The following is a 26,497-nucleotide window of genomic DNA, read 5'->3' as shown; positions in this document are numbered from 1 at the left end:
GATGCATCTCTTTCAAAATTGGCTGTAAATTTTTACGTTTACAGTTGAATTAATACAGTTATACAATATTGTACTCAGTATAAATCCTGTAAGACATAAAATTAAATGAGGTTTTAACCTTAAAAAAAATCTCCATTTCATTGTTAAAATACAGAGTTTCATACAGAAAAAAATTCATTTTTAATGCAATTGACATTAAGATGATTGCACATGTGTTTCTAATCTCTATATCTCTGGTTATTACTAGTCACAGTCGGTTACTTTCTGAGCTTCTTGGCATCTGAGCATGGATATAAAGTCATCAGGTAGATTTCAATGGTAATGTTTTGTGGCATGACTCAATATTATCTTTCTGAATAGTCTATCTGGAATTCAGAATTATATAATATATTTATATGGGGTAACTTTAATGGGAATTATATATATATTCAAACTTTATTGGGAATAATATATAAATATCAATTAACTCAAAGTAGTTGATTGTGCTGTTCATATCTCCTATCTATGTCAGTTATTTTTCTGGTATATTTATTTTATCTACCTGTATATACCCCTTTAATATTTCTCTCTCTCTCTCTCTCTCTCTCTCTCTCTCTCTCTGTGTGTGTGTGTGTGTGTGTGTGTGTGTGTGTGTTTCTGAGAATATAAACCAGGGCCTGTGCATGCCGGAAAGCACTCTATCAGTTAGCTATATTTATAGTAGTGGGTTATGATTTCTTGGTTCAATAATATTTCATTATAAGATAGTATCTTATTTTTGATAATAAACTTCATTTAAAATTCTATTTTGTCTAATACTGATTTAGCTATAAACTTTTTTTATATTTAACTTTTCAAATTTTTAATTTTATTTTATTTGTTCTAAATATTTTTATTTTATATTTCTGAATGTATTGCCTGCATGTATGTAAGTGAACCCATGTCATGAAATGCCTGTGAACGACAAAGAGGGCATTGGATCCCCTGCAACTGACTGACTAATAATTGTTAGTCACCACGTGGGAGCTAGCTAGGAATCAAACCCAGGTCTTCTACAAGAGCAGTCAGTGCTCTTAAGCACTGAGTCATCTCTTCAACCTAATGTTTCAATTTGTGTGCATGCACGCATGCACGTGTGTGTGTGTTTCTTGTTGGTTTGTTTGCTTTTAATCTATTATCTTTTTTAAAAAATCCATCCTCAAAAAAATTTGCTTTTTGATTAGGATGCTTAACCCATTTATATTTAGTGTGATTTTTTTTTGTACGTGTTTAATCATAAGTCCCCTATTGTTTGGCTTTATTTGTTATTGTTGTTATTGTTGTTCTTCTTGTTTTTTTGCTTAAATTTTGGGAAGATAAATATTTTTTAATTCCATTTTTAATATATCTCTAACTTCTGATTTATCCACATTGCATTATTTTTAAGAGACTGTGGATGCATGGGCTTTGGGCAGCTCTGCTCAATGGTAAGTGATCCCCTAAGTTAACAGGCTTAACTTAACTTTGGATAATAGACAGTGAGACAGAGATCAATTCATCATGGAGAGAAAGGCTTAAGACTTGATCCATTTAGCTTTTTTTCTTCTTAAATTTTTTTGTTATTTAATCATTTTTTCTTCATTTAGTATTTCATGATTGAATCAATAACTGTCTTAGTATCTCTACCCATACTGTGAGATGTGCACATTTTAAATTTGTATATTGAAAACTTTTGACATTTAATTTTATATACTAAGCTGATGAAGCAGGGCAATTTGTTTACAATGAATCTGCTAAAGACATCTGTAGTTAGTATTTCATAGAACTTAGTGCAGACTTTTGTAAGTATAGTTATGTAGATAAAATACCAAGTTAATTTCAGGCTCTTTTATAGGTTACCCAGATTCAGATTCCAGATAGCACACAATACTTTTCCAAACATATTTTTTAAATTATTATTTTTGACCCACTCCTTTCTCTGTTGAGATTAAAATCAAGTGCAAGGAGCTGATATTTAAAAGTGATATTCAAGCTCTCTTTTCTTCCAAGAGTACCTGGAGTTTGGTATAGACCTGAGGTGTTCAGCATGCTTTCATGTGTGGTGGAAAATTCAGTACCAAGGAGTGGATAGAAGAGTGGAAGGACCAAGAAGTACCATGGAGACTTCAGTCACAAATAGCAAGTAGGACTAAGGGAGGTCACAGATGAAAAACATTTTTTTAATTGGGTGCCATGTTGGAATACAAATCCCTTTCACTTCTGTTCTAAAGTTTTTATTTGTTTTTCTATAGTTCGGTTAATTTGATTTTATTCAAATAAAGTATAGTGCAGCAACTGGCCAGGAGAGGTAAGAGACTCACTCCATGAGATGTATGTTCTTCAAATAACAGAACATCAGGAAAGGTCTAAGTCTGTTACATGTGCGAGCACAAACGAGTGAGTAGATATGCATACATGAAGTTCAGTGTCAGAGCTGGAATGAAGTGAAATTCATTAGGAGCAACAAATAGCTAGAAATATAAGATAAAAAGGATTTACTGATAGCTTTTCTTCATTTTCAAAACAACAAAGACTTAAAATTCAATAACATTTGAGTAACAAACATACATGATTTGGAGTCTGGTGATGGAGGAGAAATATTAGACATGGCAAGGTCACTTTTCGATTTTTTAGGCTTCTTTGCACTTAGCTGCCAAGGCTTATCATAGCTTCTAAAATCTCTTCTGGTTCCTTTAGTTTCTGTTAAAACAAAATAAATAGAAAAACTAGCAATAAGAAAGAAAAATCCAGGTCGTGAAATAATTTTAATTTTAAATAATATCATAATTTTTAAATGGCTACAGGAAGGAGCCACAATGAATAGACATGGATTTTGTGGTTCACTCTATTCTATACTTCTGTCAAAAACAAATCATATATCACATTAGTGAAATAATTCAGCAAATATATCATTCATAGTTAATTAGCTGATTCGATATAACAGAAAGAAATTCACCTATCAGTTTAGCAGACACAGGATTTGAATGATATTGGAAATTCCAGTAGCAGTCATGATTTGTCGCTATCTAAAATTCTGAAAAGAATCCACACAGTTTCAAGCTATACAGTGAACAGACAAGAAGACTCTGCCTACATGATCTACTGACAAACCTGGAATTAGACAAACCTCTTCTCATTTAAGTTGAAACCAATATAAAAGCATTGCTCCAGGTAAGAATTCATAAAATATATAAAAACCAAGAACAGAATATTTAAGACACAGAAATCATAATTTTACAGTCATTGAATTTTGGAACCGAACTTTTTTTGTTCTACCAATATAAGTAAAATAACTGCGAAACACAACAAAATTATAGAGGAGGTGTGCTGACCAAGCTGTTATTAAAAGATAATTGGGCATAGAATTTTGTTTATGAGAGATTTTTATAAAATATTGACAGAAAACTAAAATGAAATACCATGTTCAAATGTGTGTTCAGTTCTGAAAAAAGCAAACTAATACTGTTGAAATTGAATCAGGGACACAGAGAACACACTTCACGCAATAAACCTCCCTAGCAGACAGTCCATAAAATAAGAAAAGCAATGTCACATGAAAGGGGAGAAATGATGTGCAACAGAAGAAACACAATTTGCACAAAATAAATTTCCTGAAAAATCACAGACAATATCTCAGCCAAAGTTTGGAATATAAAAAGTAAAGAAAAAATATCCGTAAGCATTCACAAAAAAGAATTGCTTTTTATTGCAAAAAGAAAGGAATAAAAATAAGGCTGCCTTTAGGTGTCTCCTCCACACTATTAAATGATATGCCTGTGAGAACACGCTGTGTCCTGGGTCACTAGATGCATTGAAATGCAATGGAGCATCTTCAGATATTTTAGAAAAGTGTTATGCCTCCGTCCTTGGACTGTTGAGACATTGTGCAACTAATTAGAAGATGCACAAAAATAACTCAAAATTGCAACCAAGGTTTAAGATTTACTACCCTCTAAATAATTACATCTTTGATTCTGTTCACATCCAAGAAATGGTTGTGCTTTCTTTCTCCTGCCATAAGCATTCCTCTCAAATATTTCCTCTTGAGAAATGTTCTTCCATTTTCAAACCCACATTTTATATCATATCATGCCCACTGATATTTTCTTTTTCACATGAGAGCACTTTTTTCTCTGCAGCTTCCTGGCATGTTTATACACAAAGGATCCACCCCTGCAACACACATACACTGGGAAGGCTGGAGATCTCATTTCCAGATTCTCCTGGAGTGGGAAACCGCCACAGTGAAGTGAAGACCTCATCTCTATGGGAAACGCCCCACCTTGTACTGCTCATCACCCCTCATTATCCACATTTTACCCCCTCATTTTCCCACTGCCCCATTTTAGACATTGCCACAATCTCACAATTGTCACCATCTTCTGACAACATGCATGAACCCCTGGGGACCTTTTTAAACTTACACACACTAGACACTTCAGACTTCCTTGCCCTTAGTTTTGAAGAGTATCACTTTTCTGATACTTCAGATATCCCAAACTAAGTCACCTACCAGATCTCATTCTCTGGAATCATTCTATTTCAAATGTGTTGATATCAGCTATCACCGTGTCTCAACCAGGTTGATACCCTATTTCTCTTGTTTTTATTGCAGCGATCTCCTATAAGATTCAGTTGCCTAAATGGGCCTCCATGTGTAAGTCTCTTTCTACACATAATTGATCTTTCATAGAAGACCTTGCGTTTGGATTAGTTGCTTGCACAGTTTGCTCACTTTAACTCTTCTACAAAATTTGACTTCTACATTCCAGGCTGGCACAACCACACTCCTCAACCAGTCCCTCAAAGTTTGGGGCCCTGTTAGAAAAAATCACTGCTGGTGGTTACCATGAGTTTTAATACACTAATTCATGTCTTCAACTTCAGTTATGCCCCAGAGCAGTTTAAAGACTCTCTTTAATTTTTCTAATGTGTCTTTCCTCTCCTTTGTGACTTATCAGAGTCAGGGTCACTTACTTCCCCTATCTGATCTCCAACTCACTTTTCTTCAACAATTAAATCACTGCTTAATAAACACCAAAATTTAATATCTTCCTTTATATCCCTTAATTGGTACATAATATAGCACATCTCCGATGACAATCTCATTCCTATAGTTTATATGATTGTGTAACCCTTTATTAGCCCTACATCTAGGGCTCCTGTCCTGTCTCACTCCACAGATTTAGACCTACATTCAACTGCCTGCTTTTTTACTGAGATGCTCCACAAATACTCGAGTTCATCAATAGGAATTCAGTTTTATTTCTCATCAAAAATTTAGTCTTGTGTTTCATCTTACTTTGCTAAGTGGGTGTTTATACCACTAGTTAAATCAGTAAACTGGTAGCTATAATAATCTACTCTCCTCTTTCACTCCATGAAATGACAAAATGACAGATGACATGGTAATTGTTACTCACGATCTCTGTACTCTCTTTTTATGGCATGTTAGTCCCTCCCCTTGAATGAAGACAGGACCATTAACCTGCTTCTATCCAATACAATATGGCAAAGATGTTGCATTGCCATGACTACATTATTTGTAGAAACTCCATTTCAACAGACTTCTTTGTTTGGAAGAAATAAACTGTCATGAAGCGAGAGTCATGCAGCAGTAAACTCTACTTATATCTAGGAGCTGAGAATAAACCCTGGTTCCATGTCAGAAAGGAAATAGGGAACTCATTCATATGCTGTAGGAAGCTCATTTGCCAACAACCCAACTGGGCTTAGAAATGCATTATTCCTTAGTACAGTCTCCAGATGAGATTGCAACCCAGCCAACACTTTGATTTGCCTTGTGAAGCTGAGCAGAGTTGACTAAGCCATATATGAGTTCTGGCAAATGGACACTGAATGATAAATTGTGCTGATAAATAATTCAGAGTTTAATATACTACTCTTCCTCCAGATGAAATTATTTATAACATATGGGCTCTCATATGCTTCCCGAGGCTCACATATACCCACGTGTTCTTCTGTGACATGGTGGGCATCACCTTAGCACCTACAAACCAAAGCCTGTGCCAGTAGATTCACCTGCTTTATAAACCCAAGAAAGCAAGGCCAAGAAAAAAAAAAAAAAAACAAGAGTTATCTCTTTATGGAAAGACTCATGCTCTAGTTTCCTGTCTGAAGAAGGTAACTTTTATGTAGAGATCATCATCAGAGATGTTTAATTACTTCAGAAGATATTTTATTCACTACCTCATTTAGTGTGGCCTGTGGCTTTGAGATGGTTTCAAGAAGATATTAATATGACAATGAGTAAACGGGGAAAGATTATCACAATCCTTTCCTCAGATCCTATAGATCATGAAAACAGGAAAGGGAAGACCTTGTCACCCCAGGAAGTCATTAGACCAGTCCGTCAAATGCACATGGGAATTGGGCAGTGAGTTAGTGACCCATGAAATAGCCATGAAGATTTGAAAGAAAATAGCATACTTAAAAACCAGTGTGTAAAAAGGTTGAAGCTGTGTCTACCCAATTGTATTATTCCTGTTTATTGCGGAAAGGAGGCTATCGTAGATTGGAAGCGTCCTCAGTGTTTGGAGTTTCCCAGTGTTCTACTATTCTTAATGCTGAATTGACTAAAAAAGGATAATATTGGGATTTTGGGGAAGTAGAAAAATGATCACTTTTATGCAAAAAATATAACTTTGGAGATACTTTCTTATTACTTTTCCATACAGATAAGCTGTAAGTTTTTAATTCAAATTGTTCATAAAAAGAAAACAAGTTTAGAATAATTACTTTGACTCCACACAGAATCAATCATTTTATGCAAATTGGAATAATTTCTACTAAAAAAGAACATACACACTGATTTTCATATATTGAAGCGTTATAATATCTTCAAACCCAAGAATATTTTATAACAAATTTTAGCATCTAACTAGTCACCATAAGTAATTATGCATTTAGATTTATCATATTATAATAAAAAAGACTGCCAAATTTTTATTAGATGTACCCAAGATTAACAGCATATATTTACATAAATATATGCTTTTTTATTTACCTGAGGTTTCACTTTCTGCCCAGAGAGCCGCCGATCCAGACAAAGTTCTTTGGAGCTGTCCACGATTTCCTTGTTTAGACTGAAGATGATCAATGAGAAAAGGGATTGGCTGGTCAGGTGTCTCAGTTATTAACTTGGTCATTAACTCCTAAAGACAAAACAGAACACACATTTACATCCAGTAAGTGTGAACACTACTGAGAATTTACCATTGCCAGGCACTGCTCTGACTGTCCACACACAGCAACTAGCTCAGGGCATCTCAGAGACCTCCCTAATGGTACAAGTTCATAATTGCCCTCAGTTGGGGGAAAATGAAGTGCAGACAAATTGACCATTTATGTCACATGATTAAAGCACAGAAAAACTTAGTTAAAAACATGCTAGAAATTTTATTTAAATTCTTTTCATTAAAGTATGGTTTCTGAATTTTAAATTTTGGATTACTATTTCCAGAGATGCTATTTAAAACTAAGCTTTAGTTAAAATTAACTTTTTATAATATATCTTCAGTTTCTCTTTTTAATCCCCAAAGAATATGTTGTTAGGATGGAAAAAAACAACTAATAATCCACAGAGTCACATAAAGCTAAAATAGTCTCTAAACAGTACAGAACCTAATGAGTTTCTCTCTTTCTCGCTCTCCCTCCCTGGGATTATGGCTTTGGATTTTTACTTTTTTATTACATTTCTTTATTCTCTCTCTCTCTCTCTCTCTCTCTCTCTCTCTCTCTCTCTCTCTCCCCTACAAAAGAGGCTCTTTCATTTTTAGATGCTTTAATGATACCTTAAATTGGGCCAAAATCTTCCCAAGGGTGATGTCTGCATATTGTTTCTATTCCCTCAGGAAGAACAAAAACCAGTCTCCAAATTGTGATCAATTACAATCCCAAGACTGTTGGAACATGAAGATTTCACCCCACATGGATGGTGTTTGGTGCTGCACACTGAGCTGAACTGGCACGCCCTTTACATTCTCGTCAGTCACATTTCATCTTGCTGATCCGAGCCTAAGATTTCAGTCTATCAACTGTCATTTTCCTTCTTGAGAATCATTGTAGTGAGTAGGCTACAAAGTCAGATATTAGAAGTTCTTGCAGAATGGAGAGGTATTATAAATTCCCCATTCTATTGGAAGTTTTTCTTGCTGTTGATGAGGATGATGGTCTGTTTCCTTTACCCAAAATGTTTTTCCTGGGATATTCAGAGGGCTTAACTGTCACTAGTAATCTCTAATGTCATGTTTTTAGAGAGGTTTATCCTAACTTTATGTCTTGTGCTGGATAGCTTTAGTTGTTGACTTGACCAGAGGTTAGAGAGAACTTTAATTAAGGAATTTTCTCCTTTGGACTGGCCTGTGGTCATGTCTGTGAGGCATTTTCTTGATTGTCCAATGATGTGAGAGGACCCATCCCACTGTGGGCAGTGCCACCCCCAGGCAGGCAGTCCTGTATTGTATAAGAAAGCAGGCTGAGCACAGGCCAAAGGAGCAAGCCAGTAAGCAACATTCCTCCAGGTTCCTGTCAAGAGTTCCTGCCTTGGCTTCCCTTGATCATGGACTGTGCTTGTAAGCCAAATAAACCTTTTCCTCCCCAAGGTGGTTTTGGTCAGTGTTTTTATCACAGCAATTGAAAGCAGACTAGAAGATGTCTTTATTATTTTGTAAATAGAGTCCTAGGTCACAGGCCTCAAAACAGCAAACAAAAGTTACGATTAAATGAAGAAAAGATGTTTAATAACTCACTTTGGAAGGACAAAAACCAAGAATTTCAGCCCATTTGGGGGCACTGACATGAGCTTTGGGTTTAAACAGAGGACTAATTGGGGCAGGCAGAAGAGCAATACATGATTGAGCAGTCTTGGTAAAACTGTGGTCTGGTTCATTATAATATCAGTTCTCTATGCAAGATAACCCCAAGAGGACAGTCTAGCTCCCCTGAGATAACTGATCCTGTGTGGAGATGATCTCATGTGAGAGTGATTTTTCAGCCACTTTCTAGAAATCTAAGATTACATCAGGTTTAGGACAATGTCTAGAGACTTTGGAGCATATTCTCAATGGTCTAGAACAGGATGCTGTGAAGGTTGACCATAAAACTTCCCAGTTAGTCTTATCTTTGTGCCTCAGTACTGAAAGGGAAGAGAGAGAGGTTAGGTAGCACCTATTTTCAGGTAGACACTCACTGGATGATTAACATGCAACATGCAGAGTCCAGCAGCATCTGCTCCAAAGTAAACACAGATGCAGCAAGAAGGCAGAGATGTCAGGTCAAGACTTTTATCCTGCTTCATTTACCTTGTGGGCCCAAGTGAAGACTCAGTACTTTTTAGCAAACACAGCTTATAAATGCCTGTTATATTTTATAACATTATTGTTTTATTTTCTATAAGAAGTTAGCACTCTCTAGAGTCATTTTGTTTAATATGTGTTCACCTACTTGTGGCCTATCCTTCCTCCTCAACTGTGGTGCTACAAACAAGAGCTTGCCTGGTTTCATATTAGCTTTCTAGTTGAGGCATCTATATTGGTGTCTAGTCAATAATGAATGAATGAGTGAATGCTTGGTTTATTGACTACAGGTTGAGATCAGCCATTATTATACCAACAAAAAACAATCATATCATTCATAGATATTCCAGTGAGCAACACGTAATCTTAAAATCTCCTATCCAAGAAAAAGCTATCATGAATACATCTGAGATATTTGTTCACATTTATAACAATATAGGAACACAGGAATTTATCTGAGTAAAAACTAAATAGATTTTATATATGACAAAACCCCAAGTTTATATAGAAGCATAAATAGAATAATTTAAGGTATATGGAAAATGTATGGTTTGAAAATAAAGTTGGAAATTAAAGGAGCAAAACAGTTTATGTAAAGAATATACTATTTGTCAAAATTATGTAATACTTTCTGTATTCTGGAAAACAGTTAAACTGGTGTAGTTCTTAATTATTATTATCATTGAAAATCTTAATTATTTTTCTTACAAATAATTCCTCTACTGATAGTCACAAAGTAATGAAGTGGTCAATTAAATCTCAATTACATGTCAGTGGAGCATAAGACAAATCATGTCAGATATGGCATTTGTAGAAAATAGCTGTATGATACTTTATTTGAACTCATTGTTCATTATGAAGACACTAGAAAATGGAAGGAAAAGTCAGAGGAAGGGCCAACTAAAGTGATCTTGTCTCAGAAATCCTGGACACTAAGATAAAGCAAACTTAGGTCAGATAGAATGGTTCTAGGGCTGCAGGAACTCTCTCTGGAGATCTTGGAAGATCTCATGATTTTCTTTCTAAAATTTTGCCTTCGAAGTGAGATGGAAAGTTTACATATTTTTTATTTGAAAATAAACTAATGTATTCCCTTATTTTCTTCAGAAGATGGATCAGCAATCGTAATAAATAAAATAACCTCTAAGGATCATGAATATAGTAATTTGGAGGGTGCATTTTTATTCCACCAACAAATATATAAAGTTTAAGACACAGAAGAAGTTGAGTCATAAGCAATTTAAAAAGCTAATGTTTTCAGTAAGAGTATAATGATTGGTCAAGAATCAGTTTTAGATGATTCTGCACATGATAGGTATTATATTACTTTGCAGTTAATCTGTGTACCCACTGGCATTTATACTTGAATGAATTTGAGGGTTTTAACTTGCAGAAATCCCTTTTCTAGGCATGAAAATTAAAATACTTAGATTTGCAAAGATGCTCCTGGTGATTGAAATGTGGGTCTCTTGCTATTACAAGGATGTAAAGACACAAAAATAGAGCTGAGGGGCTGATAGATTTGGGGAGGTGAGTATAGAGTTGTACCACTAATGTCAAGTTGAATCTAGAACCTTACTGCTGAAAGTTTCACAAGGATCATTCAGCATAAGGGGAAAAAAGTATTTCAGAGCGTTAAGACAGTCTCAAGTATGGAGCTGAACACATTCAGGCAGCAAGACTGTGACACATCTATGATTACAATTAGTGTAATTACAATTAATGTAAGTGGCATGAAATATCAAAGATTTTGATTGAGGTGTTTATAAATGAAAAGATATAACAATGTAGTAATAACATCCCCACCGCAAATAAAAATACTGTAGATGTTTTAGGCTAAAGACTTGGGGATAGATAAAGTACAAAAGTACAAATATTGACTTAAATGGAACCCTATTAGTACTCACAGGCTGAAAAACATACTAGCAAAGTTGTTCATAATAGACTGAATTCATAATTACTAATTGCAATAAATTACTGACATAAACAGCGTGCAACAGAAGGTATGGTCATGATTCAACATCCAAGCTTTGAAACTAGAAAGGCATTTTTGAATCATTCTTCTGTTAACTAGCTGTGTGACTTTGGGTAAGGCACTTTATCACTTTGGTATTCAACACTTCGCCAACTAAATGTCAATTATAGCAGTACCTACATCAAAGAGTTGTCATGGAGATAAAAAAGATAATTAGCAGAAAACATTCACAAAGTGTATATAGACTTTCTTTAAGACTGGGAACTGCTTTTCCTCCATATTATGTGGGCTAGAATATCCTATTGAGAGGCATTTTTAGATGTCTTGGAAAGCAGAGAAGCAGAAGAAACTATTCTCCAGAGTTGATTGCAGACAGAAATGAGAGTACATGAGAGATTAGAGCAACTTCCCAGAGAAGAGAGTCTGTGGAAAACTCCACTGCAGGCTGGACTAACTAGCTCTGCAAAAGCACCAGGGGACTGCAGCAGCTCCAGGAATGCAGTTCAGAGCCACCTGCTCCTGTGCTGTAGTCTGAGATCTGCAGAGTCAAAGGCCCTGAGCCTTGATGCCAGACCCTGTCTCCTGACCTCCAGCACTGTTTTCCTGACCTTGGTGCTGAATTCTCCTGTCTCTCCTCATGTAAACTCATTTTAACTAATCCTATTATGTCTCAGATACTTAAAGTGCCTTTTGCTTTTCTGACTTAACCCTTACTGATGCCTCTCAAAAGAGTACAATATTTTAATATTTATTGTAATGTATAAACATTTATATAATATATATGTATGCAATATATTGTTATTAGTATCATTAATCTTTTATTATTATGCATTTGTCATATTGTAGGTTTATGACTACATTTTCATTGACTTAAATTTTTATTTTAAAATTAATGTTTTTCTTAATATGATTTATTGTCAACTATAGTCTTTAGCTTCATAAATATACTATAAATTTTAGTAAGTGCAGGGATTGAACCAATAGTTTTATTAGGCATGCACTGTACCGCTGTGTCACATGCCTAGCAAATATACTATATATTGAAATGGCTTTCTGCATTAATATTTGATTACAAATACTTTTTCATCTTATTTGAGACAGGTCTCCCTGTAGCCTCAACTGGCCTGGAACTTACTATGTAGACCACACTGGCCTTGATCTCACAGAGATCTGCCTGCCTTTCCTGAGTTCTGGTTTTAACACTGTGTTACTATGCCTGCCTGATTCCAAATATTTTTAAAAAGTTTATCAACTAATTAATTTTTATATGTGTGTGTCCCTATGAATTTATGTGCACTGTGGGTGCAGGTATGTGCTGAGGGCAGAAAGGGGGGGCTCAAAATCCCCTGCAACTGAAGTTACAGGCTGTTATGAGCTTCCTGATGTAGGTGCTAGGGACTGAACCCAGGTGCTGTGTAAAAGTAGTTAGTGTTCTTAACCACTGAAACATCTCTCTAGCCTCTGATGCCAACATTTTTAATTGCCATTTTGTTACCAGTACCAACCCAAATTCATTTTCAGCTTATGTAATAATGCATGTAAAGATCAAATTCTTTTACTGAAAATTGGGAAAAACATCAAGAAAACAATATTTCCCAAGTGATAAACAGATTTGTATTACATGACACAAAAGGACTACTGGAATCTAGAGCTGTTACAATGGGTAACAGCTGCTCACCTTGTACTATGTAGGTAACTTAGCATGGCTTCCAGTACTGGTAATAATCATGGTCCCCAAATGCATTTTAATTTTAATATCAACTAGATAAAGCAGAGCCGTGAATGAGTTGATAGCTCATCCTAGAGTCGCTGATTAAAGCTTCAGTCATAAAGCAACAATAGATTGAAAGATCCATTTAATTTGGTGGAAGCCATGCAATTCTTAGCTTGAAAAACAAATGAACAAAAAGTGCATGGTAACACACAAACACCGACTGTATATCACTTTCCTGATGCTTTCTCTAAAGTCTCCAGGTTAAAAACCTTGCTCTGGGTACTGCAGTCTCGGATACCACGGCATTCTGCCTAAAAACTCATGACTTTAGAATAAGGTATTTTTGTTTTAATTGCCTGAAGGGTAAGTAATACTTGTGTTGCTTTTTATGTCAGAAAATTGCCAGGAAAACAAAATTGAATACCTTTCTAAAACCTCAGGAATTTCTCATTATTTGGCCTTTTTTAAAAAAAATAAATATCTGGGCAATATCTATTAATATTGGAGGTAGAGGTAGTATCAAACAGATGTATTTTCAGTGCCTATAATTATTTTAAATATTAATAGAATATAGCACATTACCATATGTAGAATTTTATTTTTATTCATTCACAACTGTCATTATGATCTGATGAATGAAATTTTTAATTCTAAATCTATATATGCTCAAATCATCTATTTTTAATTATTTTTCTTAAAATTTGTATTTGAGATCATAATCTTCTAAATACCTACTTCCAACCCCACTACCCAATTATATATCATAAGGAGTCATGTAACAGACATAGAATTGTCAGCCTAAAATATAGGAATGTCTTATTTGATGTCTGTGAAACCACTGCTATTACCATTCCCAATGGGTAGACCTCTGTTGGACTCTACTTGTCCCATATCCTAGGCTTGCCTTCTCCGTAGCCCATACCTGCCCCATAGCCCAAGCTTGCCTTTCCCATCTGTCCCATAGCCTGGGCTTCCCCAGTCCATTTTTTTCCTGAGTGGAAAATACATAGACTGGAGAAGATTGTTTTGTTTTTGTCTTGGCTCCTTGCACTTCCATGTAAAACTGTAAGAGTTGTGTTTGGCAAAAAAAGGTTCAAATGTAGCATACAATTTCCATACCACTCTCAGAACCTTCAAGAGAATGTGGAAAATTCAGATCGCTCTACCTTGAGACCACACCCAGGCCTTCCCTAAACCTACTTCTCTCATTTCCATTCAAAACTCAGATTTCATTGGAAGGCTGAACTCAAGAGTTACGAAAGCAATACGAATAGTAATAATTAAATTATCATTCACTTATTAATCCTTACAGGAACAGGTGTCAAGTATTTTACACGGATTTATTTATTCACTATGTATTAAAGAATTGAAGAAAAGGTGCACAAATCAACCAACAGACATATACACACTTTACAAAAGTGCTTGCTAATTCCATGCTTATTTTCGTTAACTTAACCTTTACCAGGTGATAACTAGTACACAGCCACAACTACACAGGCCTAGGAAATAAAAACATCGTCATATCCCTGACTTGAATACCTCTTGGTTCTTAGTGAATATGATTTGATGTAAAAACCATCTTTGTGATATTCATTTGTAATAAGCAAGAAAAGGCATATATTTAGCTGATTATACAGTATGGAATATAATACAGAGCTAAAAGTAGGGGAAAATAAAAATAAATGTTAAAATAATAAAAAAATTATAACTGAGAAAATTAATCTTTCTGAATTCGAAAGTTGAATCTTGGACACTAAATCTTAGTACTTTAATGAGCAAATACATTTAACAACAGAAATACCCAGGGGCAGATGGAGTATATTTTCTCCAATGCCTATTGATTTTCTTGAATGTAGAGCTGTCTTCTCAGACTACATTTTCTGAAGAGTTGGTATTCACTATGAGATCATCCTTCAATAAGAACTTTTAGTTAATAAGAGCTTTTAGTTAAATTTCTAGTCAAGCACTGAGGTCTCCATGGATAATATTGGAAAATATATGAAAATGCTTTCAGTTAGAGAATCAGAACACTTGGGTCTCAAAGCAGTTCATTTAGTTTTAGATGAGACCTTCCCAATGTTAGTTGAGAATATCTCTGTAAGAGTATAGCATAGGTGATTCTTAGTAGAAATAGTTAGGTAGCTCACAATTCAAATCATTAATTGCATAAGTCCTTGATGGATGTTATTTAGATGTTATCATAAAAGGAAAGCATTTCTCATTTGGGTAAAAATTATTTTAGACTTTTATTATTTATTTTTAAATGAAACAAAGCACAAGATGTTCAGCATGGCATAATAATGCAAATGTTTCCTAGTGCCTACCCAGCATCCCCTTCTGGAACTGATGATCTATGGAAGGATGTGTACATTTCTTTTTCTACGGCAAGTACAACATCAATTTGTGATGGATACAGTGGACCATCCTAAACAAACACGTTATCTAGCAGGTTTCATTCCAGGCACTCTAAGTGAGAATTTGGAAAGGTAGTGTGGCTTAACAAGGAGATACATAGCTGAGGGTACTTGCCTGACCTGGATTCATGTCTTGGTTCTATAACTGCTGTGTGAATTTCAAGCAGTTGATCCTCCAACCCTTAATTGTCTCATCCTTAAAATGGGTAGGGCACTTTCTACTTTGTTCATTTGTTGTTAATAGTGGACGAAAGATTTAGAACATACCATACAGAGTACAGGGACCATATTTCAAGGTAATGTGATTTCTCATTTAGTTTCCTATAAGAAAATGGATTCACAGAGCACAGGGTTTGCCTAGATCTTGTATATCTTAAGTTAACTAAACAGTTTGTTGTTAAGTCGGCTTACAAGTCAATCCATGACTTAAGAGCATTTAGCTGCAGCAAATTGCAAGAGCAAATTTCTGAGGTTCTAAGCTAGGAAACAGAAACACCTCCCTTTTCACAACCACTGTTTGGTCTTCTAAAGGTAGCCACTGCCCAGACCTGCATTTTGTGTCTTAAATTATATATTTAACTCCTAACCAAGAAAATTTCTAAGGTGTTTCCCAACACCAGTAACAAATTATTATGTGTCCAACAACTGACTTCAGTTGTCATGCTGTCTAGCTAGAGGTAGACACAAAGAATTCAGTGCCACAGCCTGTCCACACTTAAGATGGAAATGGCAAGACCTAAGCCAGTTGTGTTTCCAATGGGTTATAGACAGAGGGCACATGGAAATACTCAAATGGCTTTAACAAAAGAATAAGCATGTAAGCTGTGGTATATGTACACAGTAAAAAATTAAACAGAAATGAAAATGAATATAACTACAGCTACATATAGTACATGGGTAAGCACAAAAGGAAAGTCCTAAATAACAGGTTCTGTCTGTGCCTGTCTATAGTGATGTCCACAATAGACAAAATGATCTGGAATGCCAAGAGATGCCATACTACAGAAAGACATTTGGTCTTTGTCCCTAGACCTGGTATGGAAGTAAAATTCTTGGAGTTTCATCAGTGACAAGAGTGGTATGAACTATTTTGTTCCACTGAAATATAAAGTTTACAGTGAAGTACTGCAATGAATTTTAACATTCAAATCTTTTAAAAATATTTTATTTACTTTTTAAATTTTTTGTGTGTATGAGAGAATTGTTGCATGTATGTAAGTTCACCCATGTTCTGCAGTGCCCACAGAGGTGAGAAGAAAGAGTCGGATTCCTTGGAACTGAAGTTATGGACTGTCATTAGCTGCTATGTCAGTGCTGGGAACTGAACTCAGGTCCTCTGCAAGAGCAGCTAATGCTTTTGAAATTCTGATTTATCTCTCCAGCCCCTAAATATCCAATTCTTCCCTTTGTCTCATCTGGAATTTATTTTCATTTCTCTGTTTTATAATTATATATATGTACATACTTTAAAACCCCACAAGATGTTTTAATTTTCATTTTATAATATTAGCACAGATTTCAAAGTGACCACATACTTACAATTTTTATTGCTCTTATTTCTTCTTTGATTTCAAATTTTTACCCACCTAGGACAATTTTCAGCAACATAAAGAAAATCTCTTATTTTAGTGTTGACAAACTCATTTTGAACACACACACACACACACACACACACACATATATATATAATTTGCTTTTTAAAATTGAAAATGTTTTCAAGATTTCAGATTTATATTGGGATTGCTTCCCCAACCCTTCCTCTTTTTCCCTTTTTATTTCCCCCTTCCTTCTCTCTTTCCTTCCATTCTTTTGAGCTGGATGTGATGGTATACAAAGTGACTAAATTTGCGGGAAGTTACAAATAAATGTGCCAAGAATTTCATACACCTTTCACTTGGTTGTTAACCTATAAAGTTATCATACAATATCAAACTGAGAAAATGAGACTGGAAAGATGGCCCAGCAGTTAAGAACACAGGCTATTCTTGCAGAGAACCTAAGTTCAGGTCCCAGCACCCAGACGGCAGCTCACAACCATCTGTAAGCCAGTTCCAGAGAATCCAACACCCTCTTCTGGCTTTCTTGGGCATTGCATGCACATGGTGCATGCACACAGATGCAGGCAGTACACTAATACATGTTTCAAGAAAAAAACCCTAGGAAATTGGCATTGATGCAGTCTGTAGCATTTACACATTTTATCAGTTTACATGCATTGTGTTTGTGGATATGTGTATATTCAATTACATTATAGTAGAACTAGGAATAGCTACTGCCAAAATTAAGATATTACCATGCATCCATCAAAAGATTTCCTCATATTATCCCTTCATAGTCTCATCCATCATTCCCTCATCCATTCCTAGTCCGGGCAACCAATAATATGTTCTCCTTCTCCACAATCATTCAATTTCACCATGCTATACACACTCTTTTGAGTCTTTCTACACTTAGCATGATTTCCCTGAGGTCCATCAATGTTGTTATATTTTTAATAGTTTATTTCTTTTATTGATGAGTATTATTTGTGGTTAGATGTGCCATAGTGTTGTTTAGCCATTCATTGGTAACTGCTGAAGGACGTTTTGTTACTTTACAGACTTTGGAAACTGTGAATAATTTTACAGCAAACATCCATTTTATAAGCACTAGTATGAAAATAAGTTTACAATTCTTTGAGTTTATGCCTAAATAGTAAAATTGCTAGAATGTATGCTAAAGTCATTGCAATTTTAAAAAGAACTGACAAACTATTTTAAAAGTGATAATTCAATTTGATATTCATTTTTGCTATATATGGGCGCCTCTAGCTGATCATCTGTTTATAGTAAAATCTTAGTGTAGACTGTTTTGATTTTGTTTTTGTTTTTTTTTTTGAGACAGGGTCTCCCTATAGCCCCAGATAAACTGTAACTCACTATGTAGACCAAGCTTGGCTCAATCTCAGAGATCCACCTGCCTCTGCATCCCTAGTGCTAGGGTTAAAGGTGTGAGCCACCATGTCCAGCTTTCAGTGTAGTTTCAACAGCACTTTACCTTCACTGATGACTAATAACCAAATTTCTTGATTTTCTCATTTCCCATCTCTATACTTTCTTCAGTAAAATATCTTTGCATATCTTTTGTCCAATTTACTGACTGAATTTTTACTGTTTTGAAAGTTCACTGTATCTTACAGACACTACTACTTTGTTGAATATGCAGTTTTGGGATAGTTCAGCCTTTTTGTAGCTGTGCTTTTCATATTTTAAGTCCTTTAATCTTTCTAAAAGGATTTCCAATCAATTACATGTTTTTCAGCTTTGTGAGGTTCTATTTATCAAGTTTTTCTTTTATGGTCCGTTCTTTCGGTGACATATATAAGAGCTCTTCACTGAGCAAAGCCCTAGGTCCTGAAATTTTCCTCTAAGTTTTAATCTAAAATTTCATACTCTTATGGTTTGCATTAAACTCAATGACCTAAATGGGCACTAATTTTGCATAATGTGTCAATATTTAGGAATTAGGATCAAGGGTCAAATATTTTCCTATAAATTATCTTTACTTGTTACAATTTACGAAAAGACTATTTCTGCCATCAAATCACTTTTATTCTTTTGTCAGAAAATAAAAGGATTATTGGTTATGTATATATTTCTGAATTTCCTTCTTTGTACAAATGAGAGTGTGTCTGTTTCCCACCAGTATTACAATGTCTTGATCCTGTGTTCATATCTTACTTTTGTTTTGTTTTTATTTTAGATTTCGCTGGGGGTTTTTGACACAGAGTCTTATACGTACCCTAGGCTGATTCATTTTAATCCTTCTTCCTCATCCAAGTATGCGCCACAACATCCATCTTATATTTTACACTTTTAAATTAGGCATAATGAGGGGCTGGAGAGATGGTTCAGTGGTTAAGGGCAAGTATTGGCTGTTCTTACAGATGACCTGGGTTTGGTTCCCAGCACCCACATAATGGTTAATACCTATCCTTGATTCTAATTCAAGTGATTCAATGCCTTCTTCGGTCCTCTGCAGGCCAAACACTCATAGACATAAAATAAAAATAAAATAATTAAGCCTTCTGATTGTGCTGGTTTAAATGAGAAACTGTCCTCACAGGCCCAGGTATGGGTCCCCAAATGGTGCTGCTGGCTGGGGAGGTTTAGGAGGTTTAGATTCACACTGAAGGAAGTATGTCACAAGGGGCAGGTCTTGAGAGTTTGTAGTCTTACTTTCAGAGCCTCTCTCTCTCTCTCTCTCTCTCTCTCTCTCTCTCTCTCTCTCCCTTTCCCTCTCCCTCTCTCTCATCTTTCCTTCCTGCATTTAGATGGAGATATGATTTATCAGGTTCCTGCTCTGGCTACCTGCTGCCAGGCCTCCACTGCCATTATAGATTTCCTCCCAAAAACATAAACCAAAACAGTTTATTTCATAAGTCACTTTTGTTCTTGATATTTTATCAGCAGCAGAAAGTAAGTATTACAATGAAATCTCCCATTTCATTCTCTTTTGTTTAGTCTCTTTATGCTAGTGTAGGACTTTCCTCTATAAATTATGGGAGAATTTTGACAATTTAGAATATACATTAATAGGAATAATGTAATCATATACATCTTCAGGAGAACTGAAATCCTCATTGTATTAGGACTTCCAATTCACAAGTACAGTATATACTTTAATTTGTTTAAACCTTCAGTTCCTCTCTCCATCATTACTTTTCATCCTAGAGAAACCTTATACATTTTTTGTTTTATATTTAAGTACTTCATATTTGTTGAAACAAACCCTATATGGTTGCCAAGATATAAATGTGACCTCTCAAAATTCAGTTTAAGTATGGAAGAGTGCATAGGGTTTGGGAGGGGGGTAGGGGGAGGCACGTATGGAAGAGGGGGTCTGGATTTGAGTGGAAAATATATGAAATTTACAAAGCTCAATCAAAAATACGGGGAAAAATGATCAGGCTGGGGGAGCTGCTCCCTTCTTGATGGGATTAGGGCCATATAAACGAGGATTAATCAAAGAAATCACTGGGATGGACACTTAGAATTTCTCAGTATCAAATGAAAATGAACACATACCAGAACCAGGGGGATACCATGAAAATGGTCCTTCAGGGGAAGTTCATAACTATAAATGACATTTAAAATCAAAGTGATGTCAAATAAATAAATAAATGTACTTCAAGGTTTTAGAGAAACAGGAGCAAGCCAAATGCAAAATAATTGAAGAAAAGAAATAAGAAAGATCATACCTGAAATTAATGAAATAGAAACTAAAAGAACAATACAATTAACCAATGAAATTAAAAGTGGAATTTTTTGAAAAGGTCAGTGAAATTGACTATTAACTAAAAGAGAGATAACACAAACTAGCAAAATTAGACATGAAAAAAGAAAGATAACTTTTCAAAAAGTGTTATCAAAGATACCACCGAGGGGCTGAAGAGATGATTCAGGGACTGGAGAGATGGCTCAGTGGTTAAGAACACTCACTGCTCTTGCAGAGGGTTCAATTCCCAGGACCCACATGACAGATGACAACTGTCCTTAACTCCAGTTCCAAGGAATCTGATGCTTTCTTCTGACCTCCCCAGGCACTGCATGACATGCGTGCACTTGCACACAAGCAGGCAATATACTCACACAGATAAAATAAAGATAACAAATAAAATATTTTTTAAATACCACTGAAATCCAGAGACTCATTAGAGAGCACTTTGAAAATTTATATTCTAATAGATTAGAAGCTCTAGAATAATAACTAAAATTTAGACACATATGAACTACCAAAATTGAACCAAGATGATGTAGGCAACATAAACAGATAAGAACCAAGAAAACTGAAGTAGTAACAAAAAGTCTTCAAACAAAAAAAAAGCCTAGGACAAAAAGATCCATGACTGAGTTCTACTAGACATTTAATAAACAAGAAGTAACACGAATGTGCCTCAAACAATTCCACCAAACAGAAGGGAAAGGAATGTTTGCTTCCAAATTCATTCTGTGAAGCGAATATTGCTCTGTTGTCAAAACCAAGTAAGACATGCATATGCACACACACTCATACACACACACAAAAGAAGGCTAAAATCTGTACACTAATGTTCTTGCTGAACATGCATATAAAATTCCTCAATACATTTCCTGAATGCTGAATTTAGTAATGTGTTGAAAAGATCATACGCCATGATTAAATTGGTTTTATTCAAGGGATTAAAGAATGGTTTAATATATACAAATCTATAAATATAATATAGCACATAAACACAATTAAGGACAAAAATCATAATCATTTCAATAGAGTCAAAGAAGATATTTGACAAATTTCAGCATCCCTTTATGATAAAAGCCCTGAAGAAACTATAGAAAAATTATACCTCAACAACTACCTATAGTCAACACTGTACTAAATGGGGGAGAACTAAAAGCATTTCCTCTACAGTCAGGAATGAGGTAAACTGTCCGCTCTCTGGTACATTGTGGTATCTCTTTACCATATATCACTAAGGCTGTGTTACAGATTGTTGCATCAGAGAAATTAGCACATAGTCATATCAGGGTTTTCAGGAACTTCACAAAACAACTTCTACATGAAAATGTAAAACTAAAAATACATTACTAGAAATTAAGACCTCAAATTCAAATTTGGTTACAAGATTAAACACAGATGAAGACAAAAATTGGAAATTAAAGGTAGTTCAGTAGAAAATTTAATATTGAAATATATAAAAAGAAACAGAAGCAAAGTTGACAGCGTGAGAAACTTAATGTGAATTTCTTGGAAGTTCCAGAAGTTGAAGACAGGGAAAATGTTAGATATTTTAACAGTCAATAGCTGAATATTTTCCAATATTGTGAAAGAGATTAATCTGCAGATTAAAAGACTAATGACCCATGAGAAACGTAAATAATCACAGTAAAACTACAAATTTAAATTAATAAATAAGTAAAACCTGGGGCTGGAGAGATGGCTTGGAAGTTAAGACCACTGACTGCTCTTGCAAAGGACCCAGGTTTTGTTCTGAGCACCCTCATGGCAGCTAACAACTCCTCCTAACTCCAGTTTCAGGGGATCTGACACCCTCTTCTGACCTCTGTAGGCACTGTACAACATGGGTACACTTACATACACACAGACAATACACTCATATGCATAAAATAAAAATATTCAATGTAAGTAAATAAATAAAACTTCAAGTTCTAAAATAGGAGCTGTCATGCTTCCAGGTCCTGCCTTCTACATACAACTAAAGACCTTGGGCAGTAATCAGTATTATACAAAAGGAAGATGAACTGTACATAGAAGGAAGAATGAACAGCAGTGTGGTAAGTTCTGACAGCTTTCTTTCTATATTCCACATACTGAATTGAGGTTAAAGCAATTAGTAAAGTGAGAATTATATGTTGAACAAATCCTAGCTGTTAGGCCTAGAGAGAAGGCTCTGTGGGAAACTGCTTGCTGTGCAAGCATGAGAACCCAAGTTCAGATCCCCAGCTCCCAAGCAAAAAGCCACGTACACGGCATGGGTCTATAACCCTAAGGATTGATTGGCAGAAGCCAGGGATTGTTCACCAGCCATTCTAACCAACAGGTGATCTCTGGGTTTGGTGAGCTACCTTGTCTCAAAACAGAAGGTAGAAAAGCAATTGAGTTATCTGAAAGTCAACCTCAGCCTTTCACACACATGCACAGGCAAGTGTACTTATACACACATGCCTACAAGGCACATACGCACACACGTGGACACACACAAACACACACACCACACACACTCTCACACTTGCTCCTTGTTATTTCATGGTAAAATAACTCAGAAATTCCAACAGAATCTTCATGAGGAGCATTAATCCCATTGTAGAGCCTGGAAACCTGGAAAAGTGGACAGTTTGACATGCAGTTTCATCTGCCAGTAGATACATCACTTGACATCACAAACTGTTCAACCCACCTACACAATTATGGAACTGGTGGGCTATCCGATGTTCCCACTATGACAATGCTAAAGTTTCAGCTCCCAACAGGCAGTAAGGCCCCTGTCAAGACAGCAGATACAAAGCTTCGTGTCCACTTGTCTTCCCTAAATGGTGTTTGAGACACATTACCAATTGATAGCATTTGGCCCAAGAACAAACTTCAGGTTCCACTGATTACAGCCATTGGCACTGAGTTGGAATTCCAGGGCTATAAGAAAAAGGCTGATGATATATACCAGAATAGCACTGAAAGGGCTTTAGGAGCCAAGATGCCTTAGGTCTAAAGCCTACAAAAGAACAGAACCTAAAGTTAAACCTAAGTAGGGCAGCTGCCTGCTGTAAGAAATAATTGAGCAGCATTAAATATGATGAAGAATAGGGAAACATATTAACCAGTATGTTCAGAATCTTAAAAAAAAAGTTTATACCAAGAACTAGAAAAAAACACAATTTGAATGAGAAAAAAGCCATCAAACACAGACCATGTCCACAAGCACAACATGTAGAAATAATAAGACAAGGATTTTAAAGCAAATTCTCTTGAAACAAATGAAAAGGCAGAAAAAGCCATCAAAGCTACAGGAGTTATAAAAGAGACCTGATGTGTTTGATGACCCTGACACCTCTGAGCTCCTTCTCTAATTCTGTTCTGTAAATCCAACAACTCTTGATGTCATGCCTGGCTGTACTCTGTGCGTTGGACATTGCAGCTGATGATTTATTAGGAATGATCTGAGATCTAAGACAATTTACCTTCCTCCAGAGTGGGAAGAGATGCCTTATATAAATGAACACTAATGATCCACAATCACTTTGAATCAATTTCAAGAATGTAGATTTTTCTGGAATTCTAGATAACTTGTTTGGGTGGCCTTTTTAAGTTTAATTATATTTCTTTGTACGTGTATGTGTTTCTGTGTGCACACACATGTGTGTGAAAGCCAGAGGTAAATATCAGTGTCTTCCTCTACTACTTTCCACCTAATATTTTTTAAAATATTTTAATTATTGCTTTTATTTTGTGTGTATGACTGTATTGCCTGCATCTATATAAGCACACCTGTGTCATGCAATGCCCGTGGAGGTCAGAACAGGGCGTCAGATCCCCTGGAACTAGAGTTAAGGACAGTTGCTCATTGCCATGTGGTGCTGGGAATTGAACCTGGGTCCTATGCAAGTGGAACCAGTGCTCTTAACCACTGAGCCATCTCTCCAGCTCTCCTCCACCTAATTTTCTAAGGCAATGTCTCTCATTGAACATGGACTTAGCTAGACTACTGGTCAGTTCGATAAGAAATCTTCCTGTATCTACCACCCTGGAATTCCATGAGCACATGGCCATGTGTGGCTTTTTATTGTGATGCTGGGAAATCCCAACACAGTTCTTATGCTTATGTAACAAGATCTTTACCTATTAAGCATACTCTAGACCCTGGAGTGCAATCTTTACTGCCATTCCCCAGTCCATGGGGTGCAATTTTTGTGAGAATTAATTTTCTAAACTTTGGTTATATTGGTGAAAATTTTCTGGGTCCATAGTGCAATGAGTACTGAGTCTTGATTCTCAGCAGTCTCTAGTGTTCACCTGATCCCCTAACCCTATTACTATTAATAAAGAACTAAAAGGATCTAGTCGATCAGGAAAAATATAATCCAAAACAAAATATTTTTGTTCTGAATTTCCACCTTCTCCTACATCTTGGCCCAGTCATTCTTTACTAAGCTGTTAACTGATTATTTTTTATCTCAAGATATTGTTCGTATTCTGAATCCCTATTGAAGTTCTTAGTGGTGTGCTTGTTCTTAAGTGCCCATTACCTCACCATTATTACAACTTGTAGTACTGTTTCTAAAAGGTACTTAAGAACAAATATCCTAGTTTGCCTTTAATTGTTATGACAAAACACTCTGACCAATGCCATCTTGGGGAGGAAAGGGTTGCAGTTCATGAGGGAGCCCAAGGTAGGAACTCAGGGCAGGAACCTGGAGGCAGGAGCAGAAGCACAGGCCATGGAGGAATGCTGCTTACTGCTTTGCTCTCCTGGTCTGTGCTCAGCCTGCCTTCTTATACAATACAGGACCACCTGCCCAGGGATTTCACCACCCACAGTAGGCTAGACCCTCCAACATCACTCAACATCAAGAAATGTCCCGCAGACATGGCCACAAGCCATTTCAATGGAGGCGATTCCCCAATAGAGCCCCCCTCTACCCAGGTGTGTCAGGTTGACAACTAAAGCTATCCAGCACAACAAGGTATGTTCTTATTCCTTCACATCTTTTACATAAAAATGGCATTTTATATACCTCCTTTTTCTGCCTAGCAACATTCCATCTCACAGAAATACATGTGATTTTTAAAAGTAAGCCACATTACATTCCACTGGTGGCTATATATTTATCTAACCAACCTTGTATCAATACATACTAGGATTATGTTCTGTCTTCCCTTATTAGACATTGCAATAAATGGTGTCCTTTGTATCTATGCAAACATCTGTAGAATAAGTTCCAAGGAGACTTAAAAGTAAGCTCAAATTTTGATTAGAAAAGAGCATATGGGAGCCATCTGTAACTTCTGCTAAATTTTTCTGAAAACCTAAACGTGCTCTAAGTACTGAAGCTGATTAAATTTTGAAAATAATTTACTTAGAAATGTTTTAATTAAAAGACTGGCAGTTGGCATCTTTGAAACGATCTCAGGAATTACTGCATATAAGAAACTCAACATGGGAGTTTTAATCCATTGCTAAAATTATGAGCCATTTCTATCAAACAAGGAGCTCAAGCTGTGTGGTACCCAAATCCCCATTCCACACTCCCTTCCCCTGTATGTGCCAAGGAAAATGATGTGATATTTAAAAGGAAGTTTGCTTAAGTGATACTAAAAAAGAAAATAAGGAAGTTTATAACTGTTCTAAAAACTGATACAACATTTATCTGCAGGACACACAGTAATTAAAAATGCCAGAATGGTGGAACTAACCTTCTTGGATGTTTAACAGACAATACCTTCAGATCTATACTAATTGGGTCAGAGGTATTCAAAGGACACTTTTTGCTCCTTGCCCTCCTGGGTCGATTAGTTCCCAGGGACTATGAGCATCGTGCAAAATGTC

At 35.8% G+C, this 26,497-nt stretch overlaps 1 protein-coding gene across 1 annotated transcript in view; it reads right to left on the bottom strand.

The window, feature by feature from the left end:
- CUNH8orf34 (chromosome unknown C8orf34 homolog) overlaps positions 1 to 26,497 on the bottom strand; it is a gene marked incomplete at its 3' end in the record, with an annotated part of 136,445 nt that overhangs the window by 19,347 nt on the left and 90,601 nt on the right. Inside the window, exons 2-3 of the mRNA XM_008854790.1 lie at positions 7,025 to 7,172; positions 2,566 to 2,697 (exon numbers count right to left, since the gene is read on the bottom strand). Of these exons, the coding sequence (XP_008853012.1) occupies positions 2,566 to 2,697; positions 7,025 to 7,172 (280 nt within the window). The remainder of the gene's footprint in view (positions 1 to 2,565; positions 2,698 to 7,024; positions 7,173 to 26,497) is intronic.

This window comes from Nannospalax galili, unplaced genomic scaffold, assembly GCF_000622305.1.
Source record: "Nannospalax galili isolate Female #2095 unplaced genomic scaffold, S.galili_v1.0 scaffold247, whole genome shotgun sequence".
Taxonomy (NCBI): domain Eukaryota; kingdom Metazoa; phylum Chordata; class Mammalia; order Rodentia; family Spalacidae; genus Nannospalax; species Nannospalax galili.
Note: the sequence above shows the minus strand (reverse complement) of the source record. Positions and strands in the feature narration are given on the sequence as shown.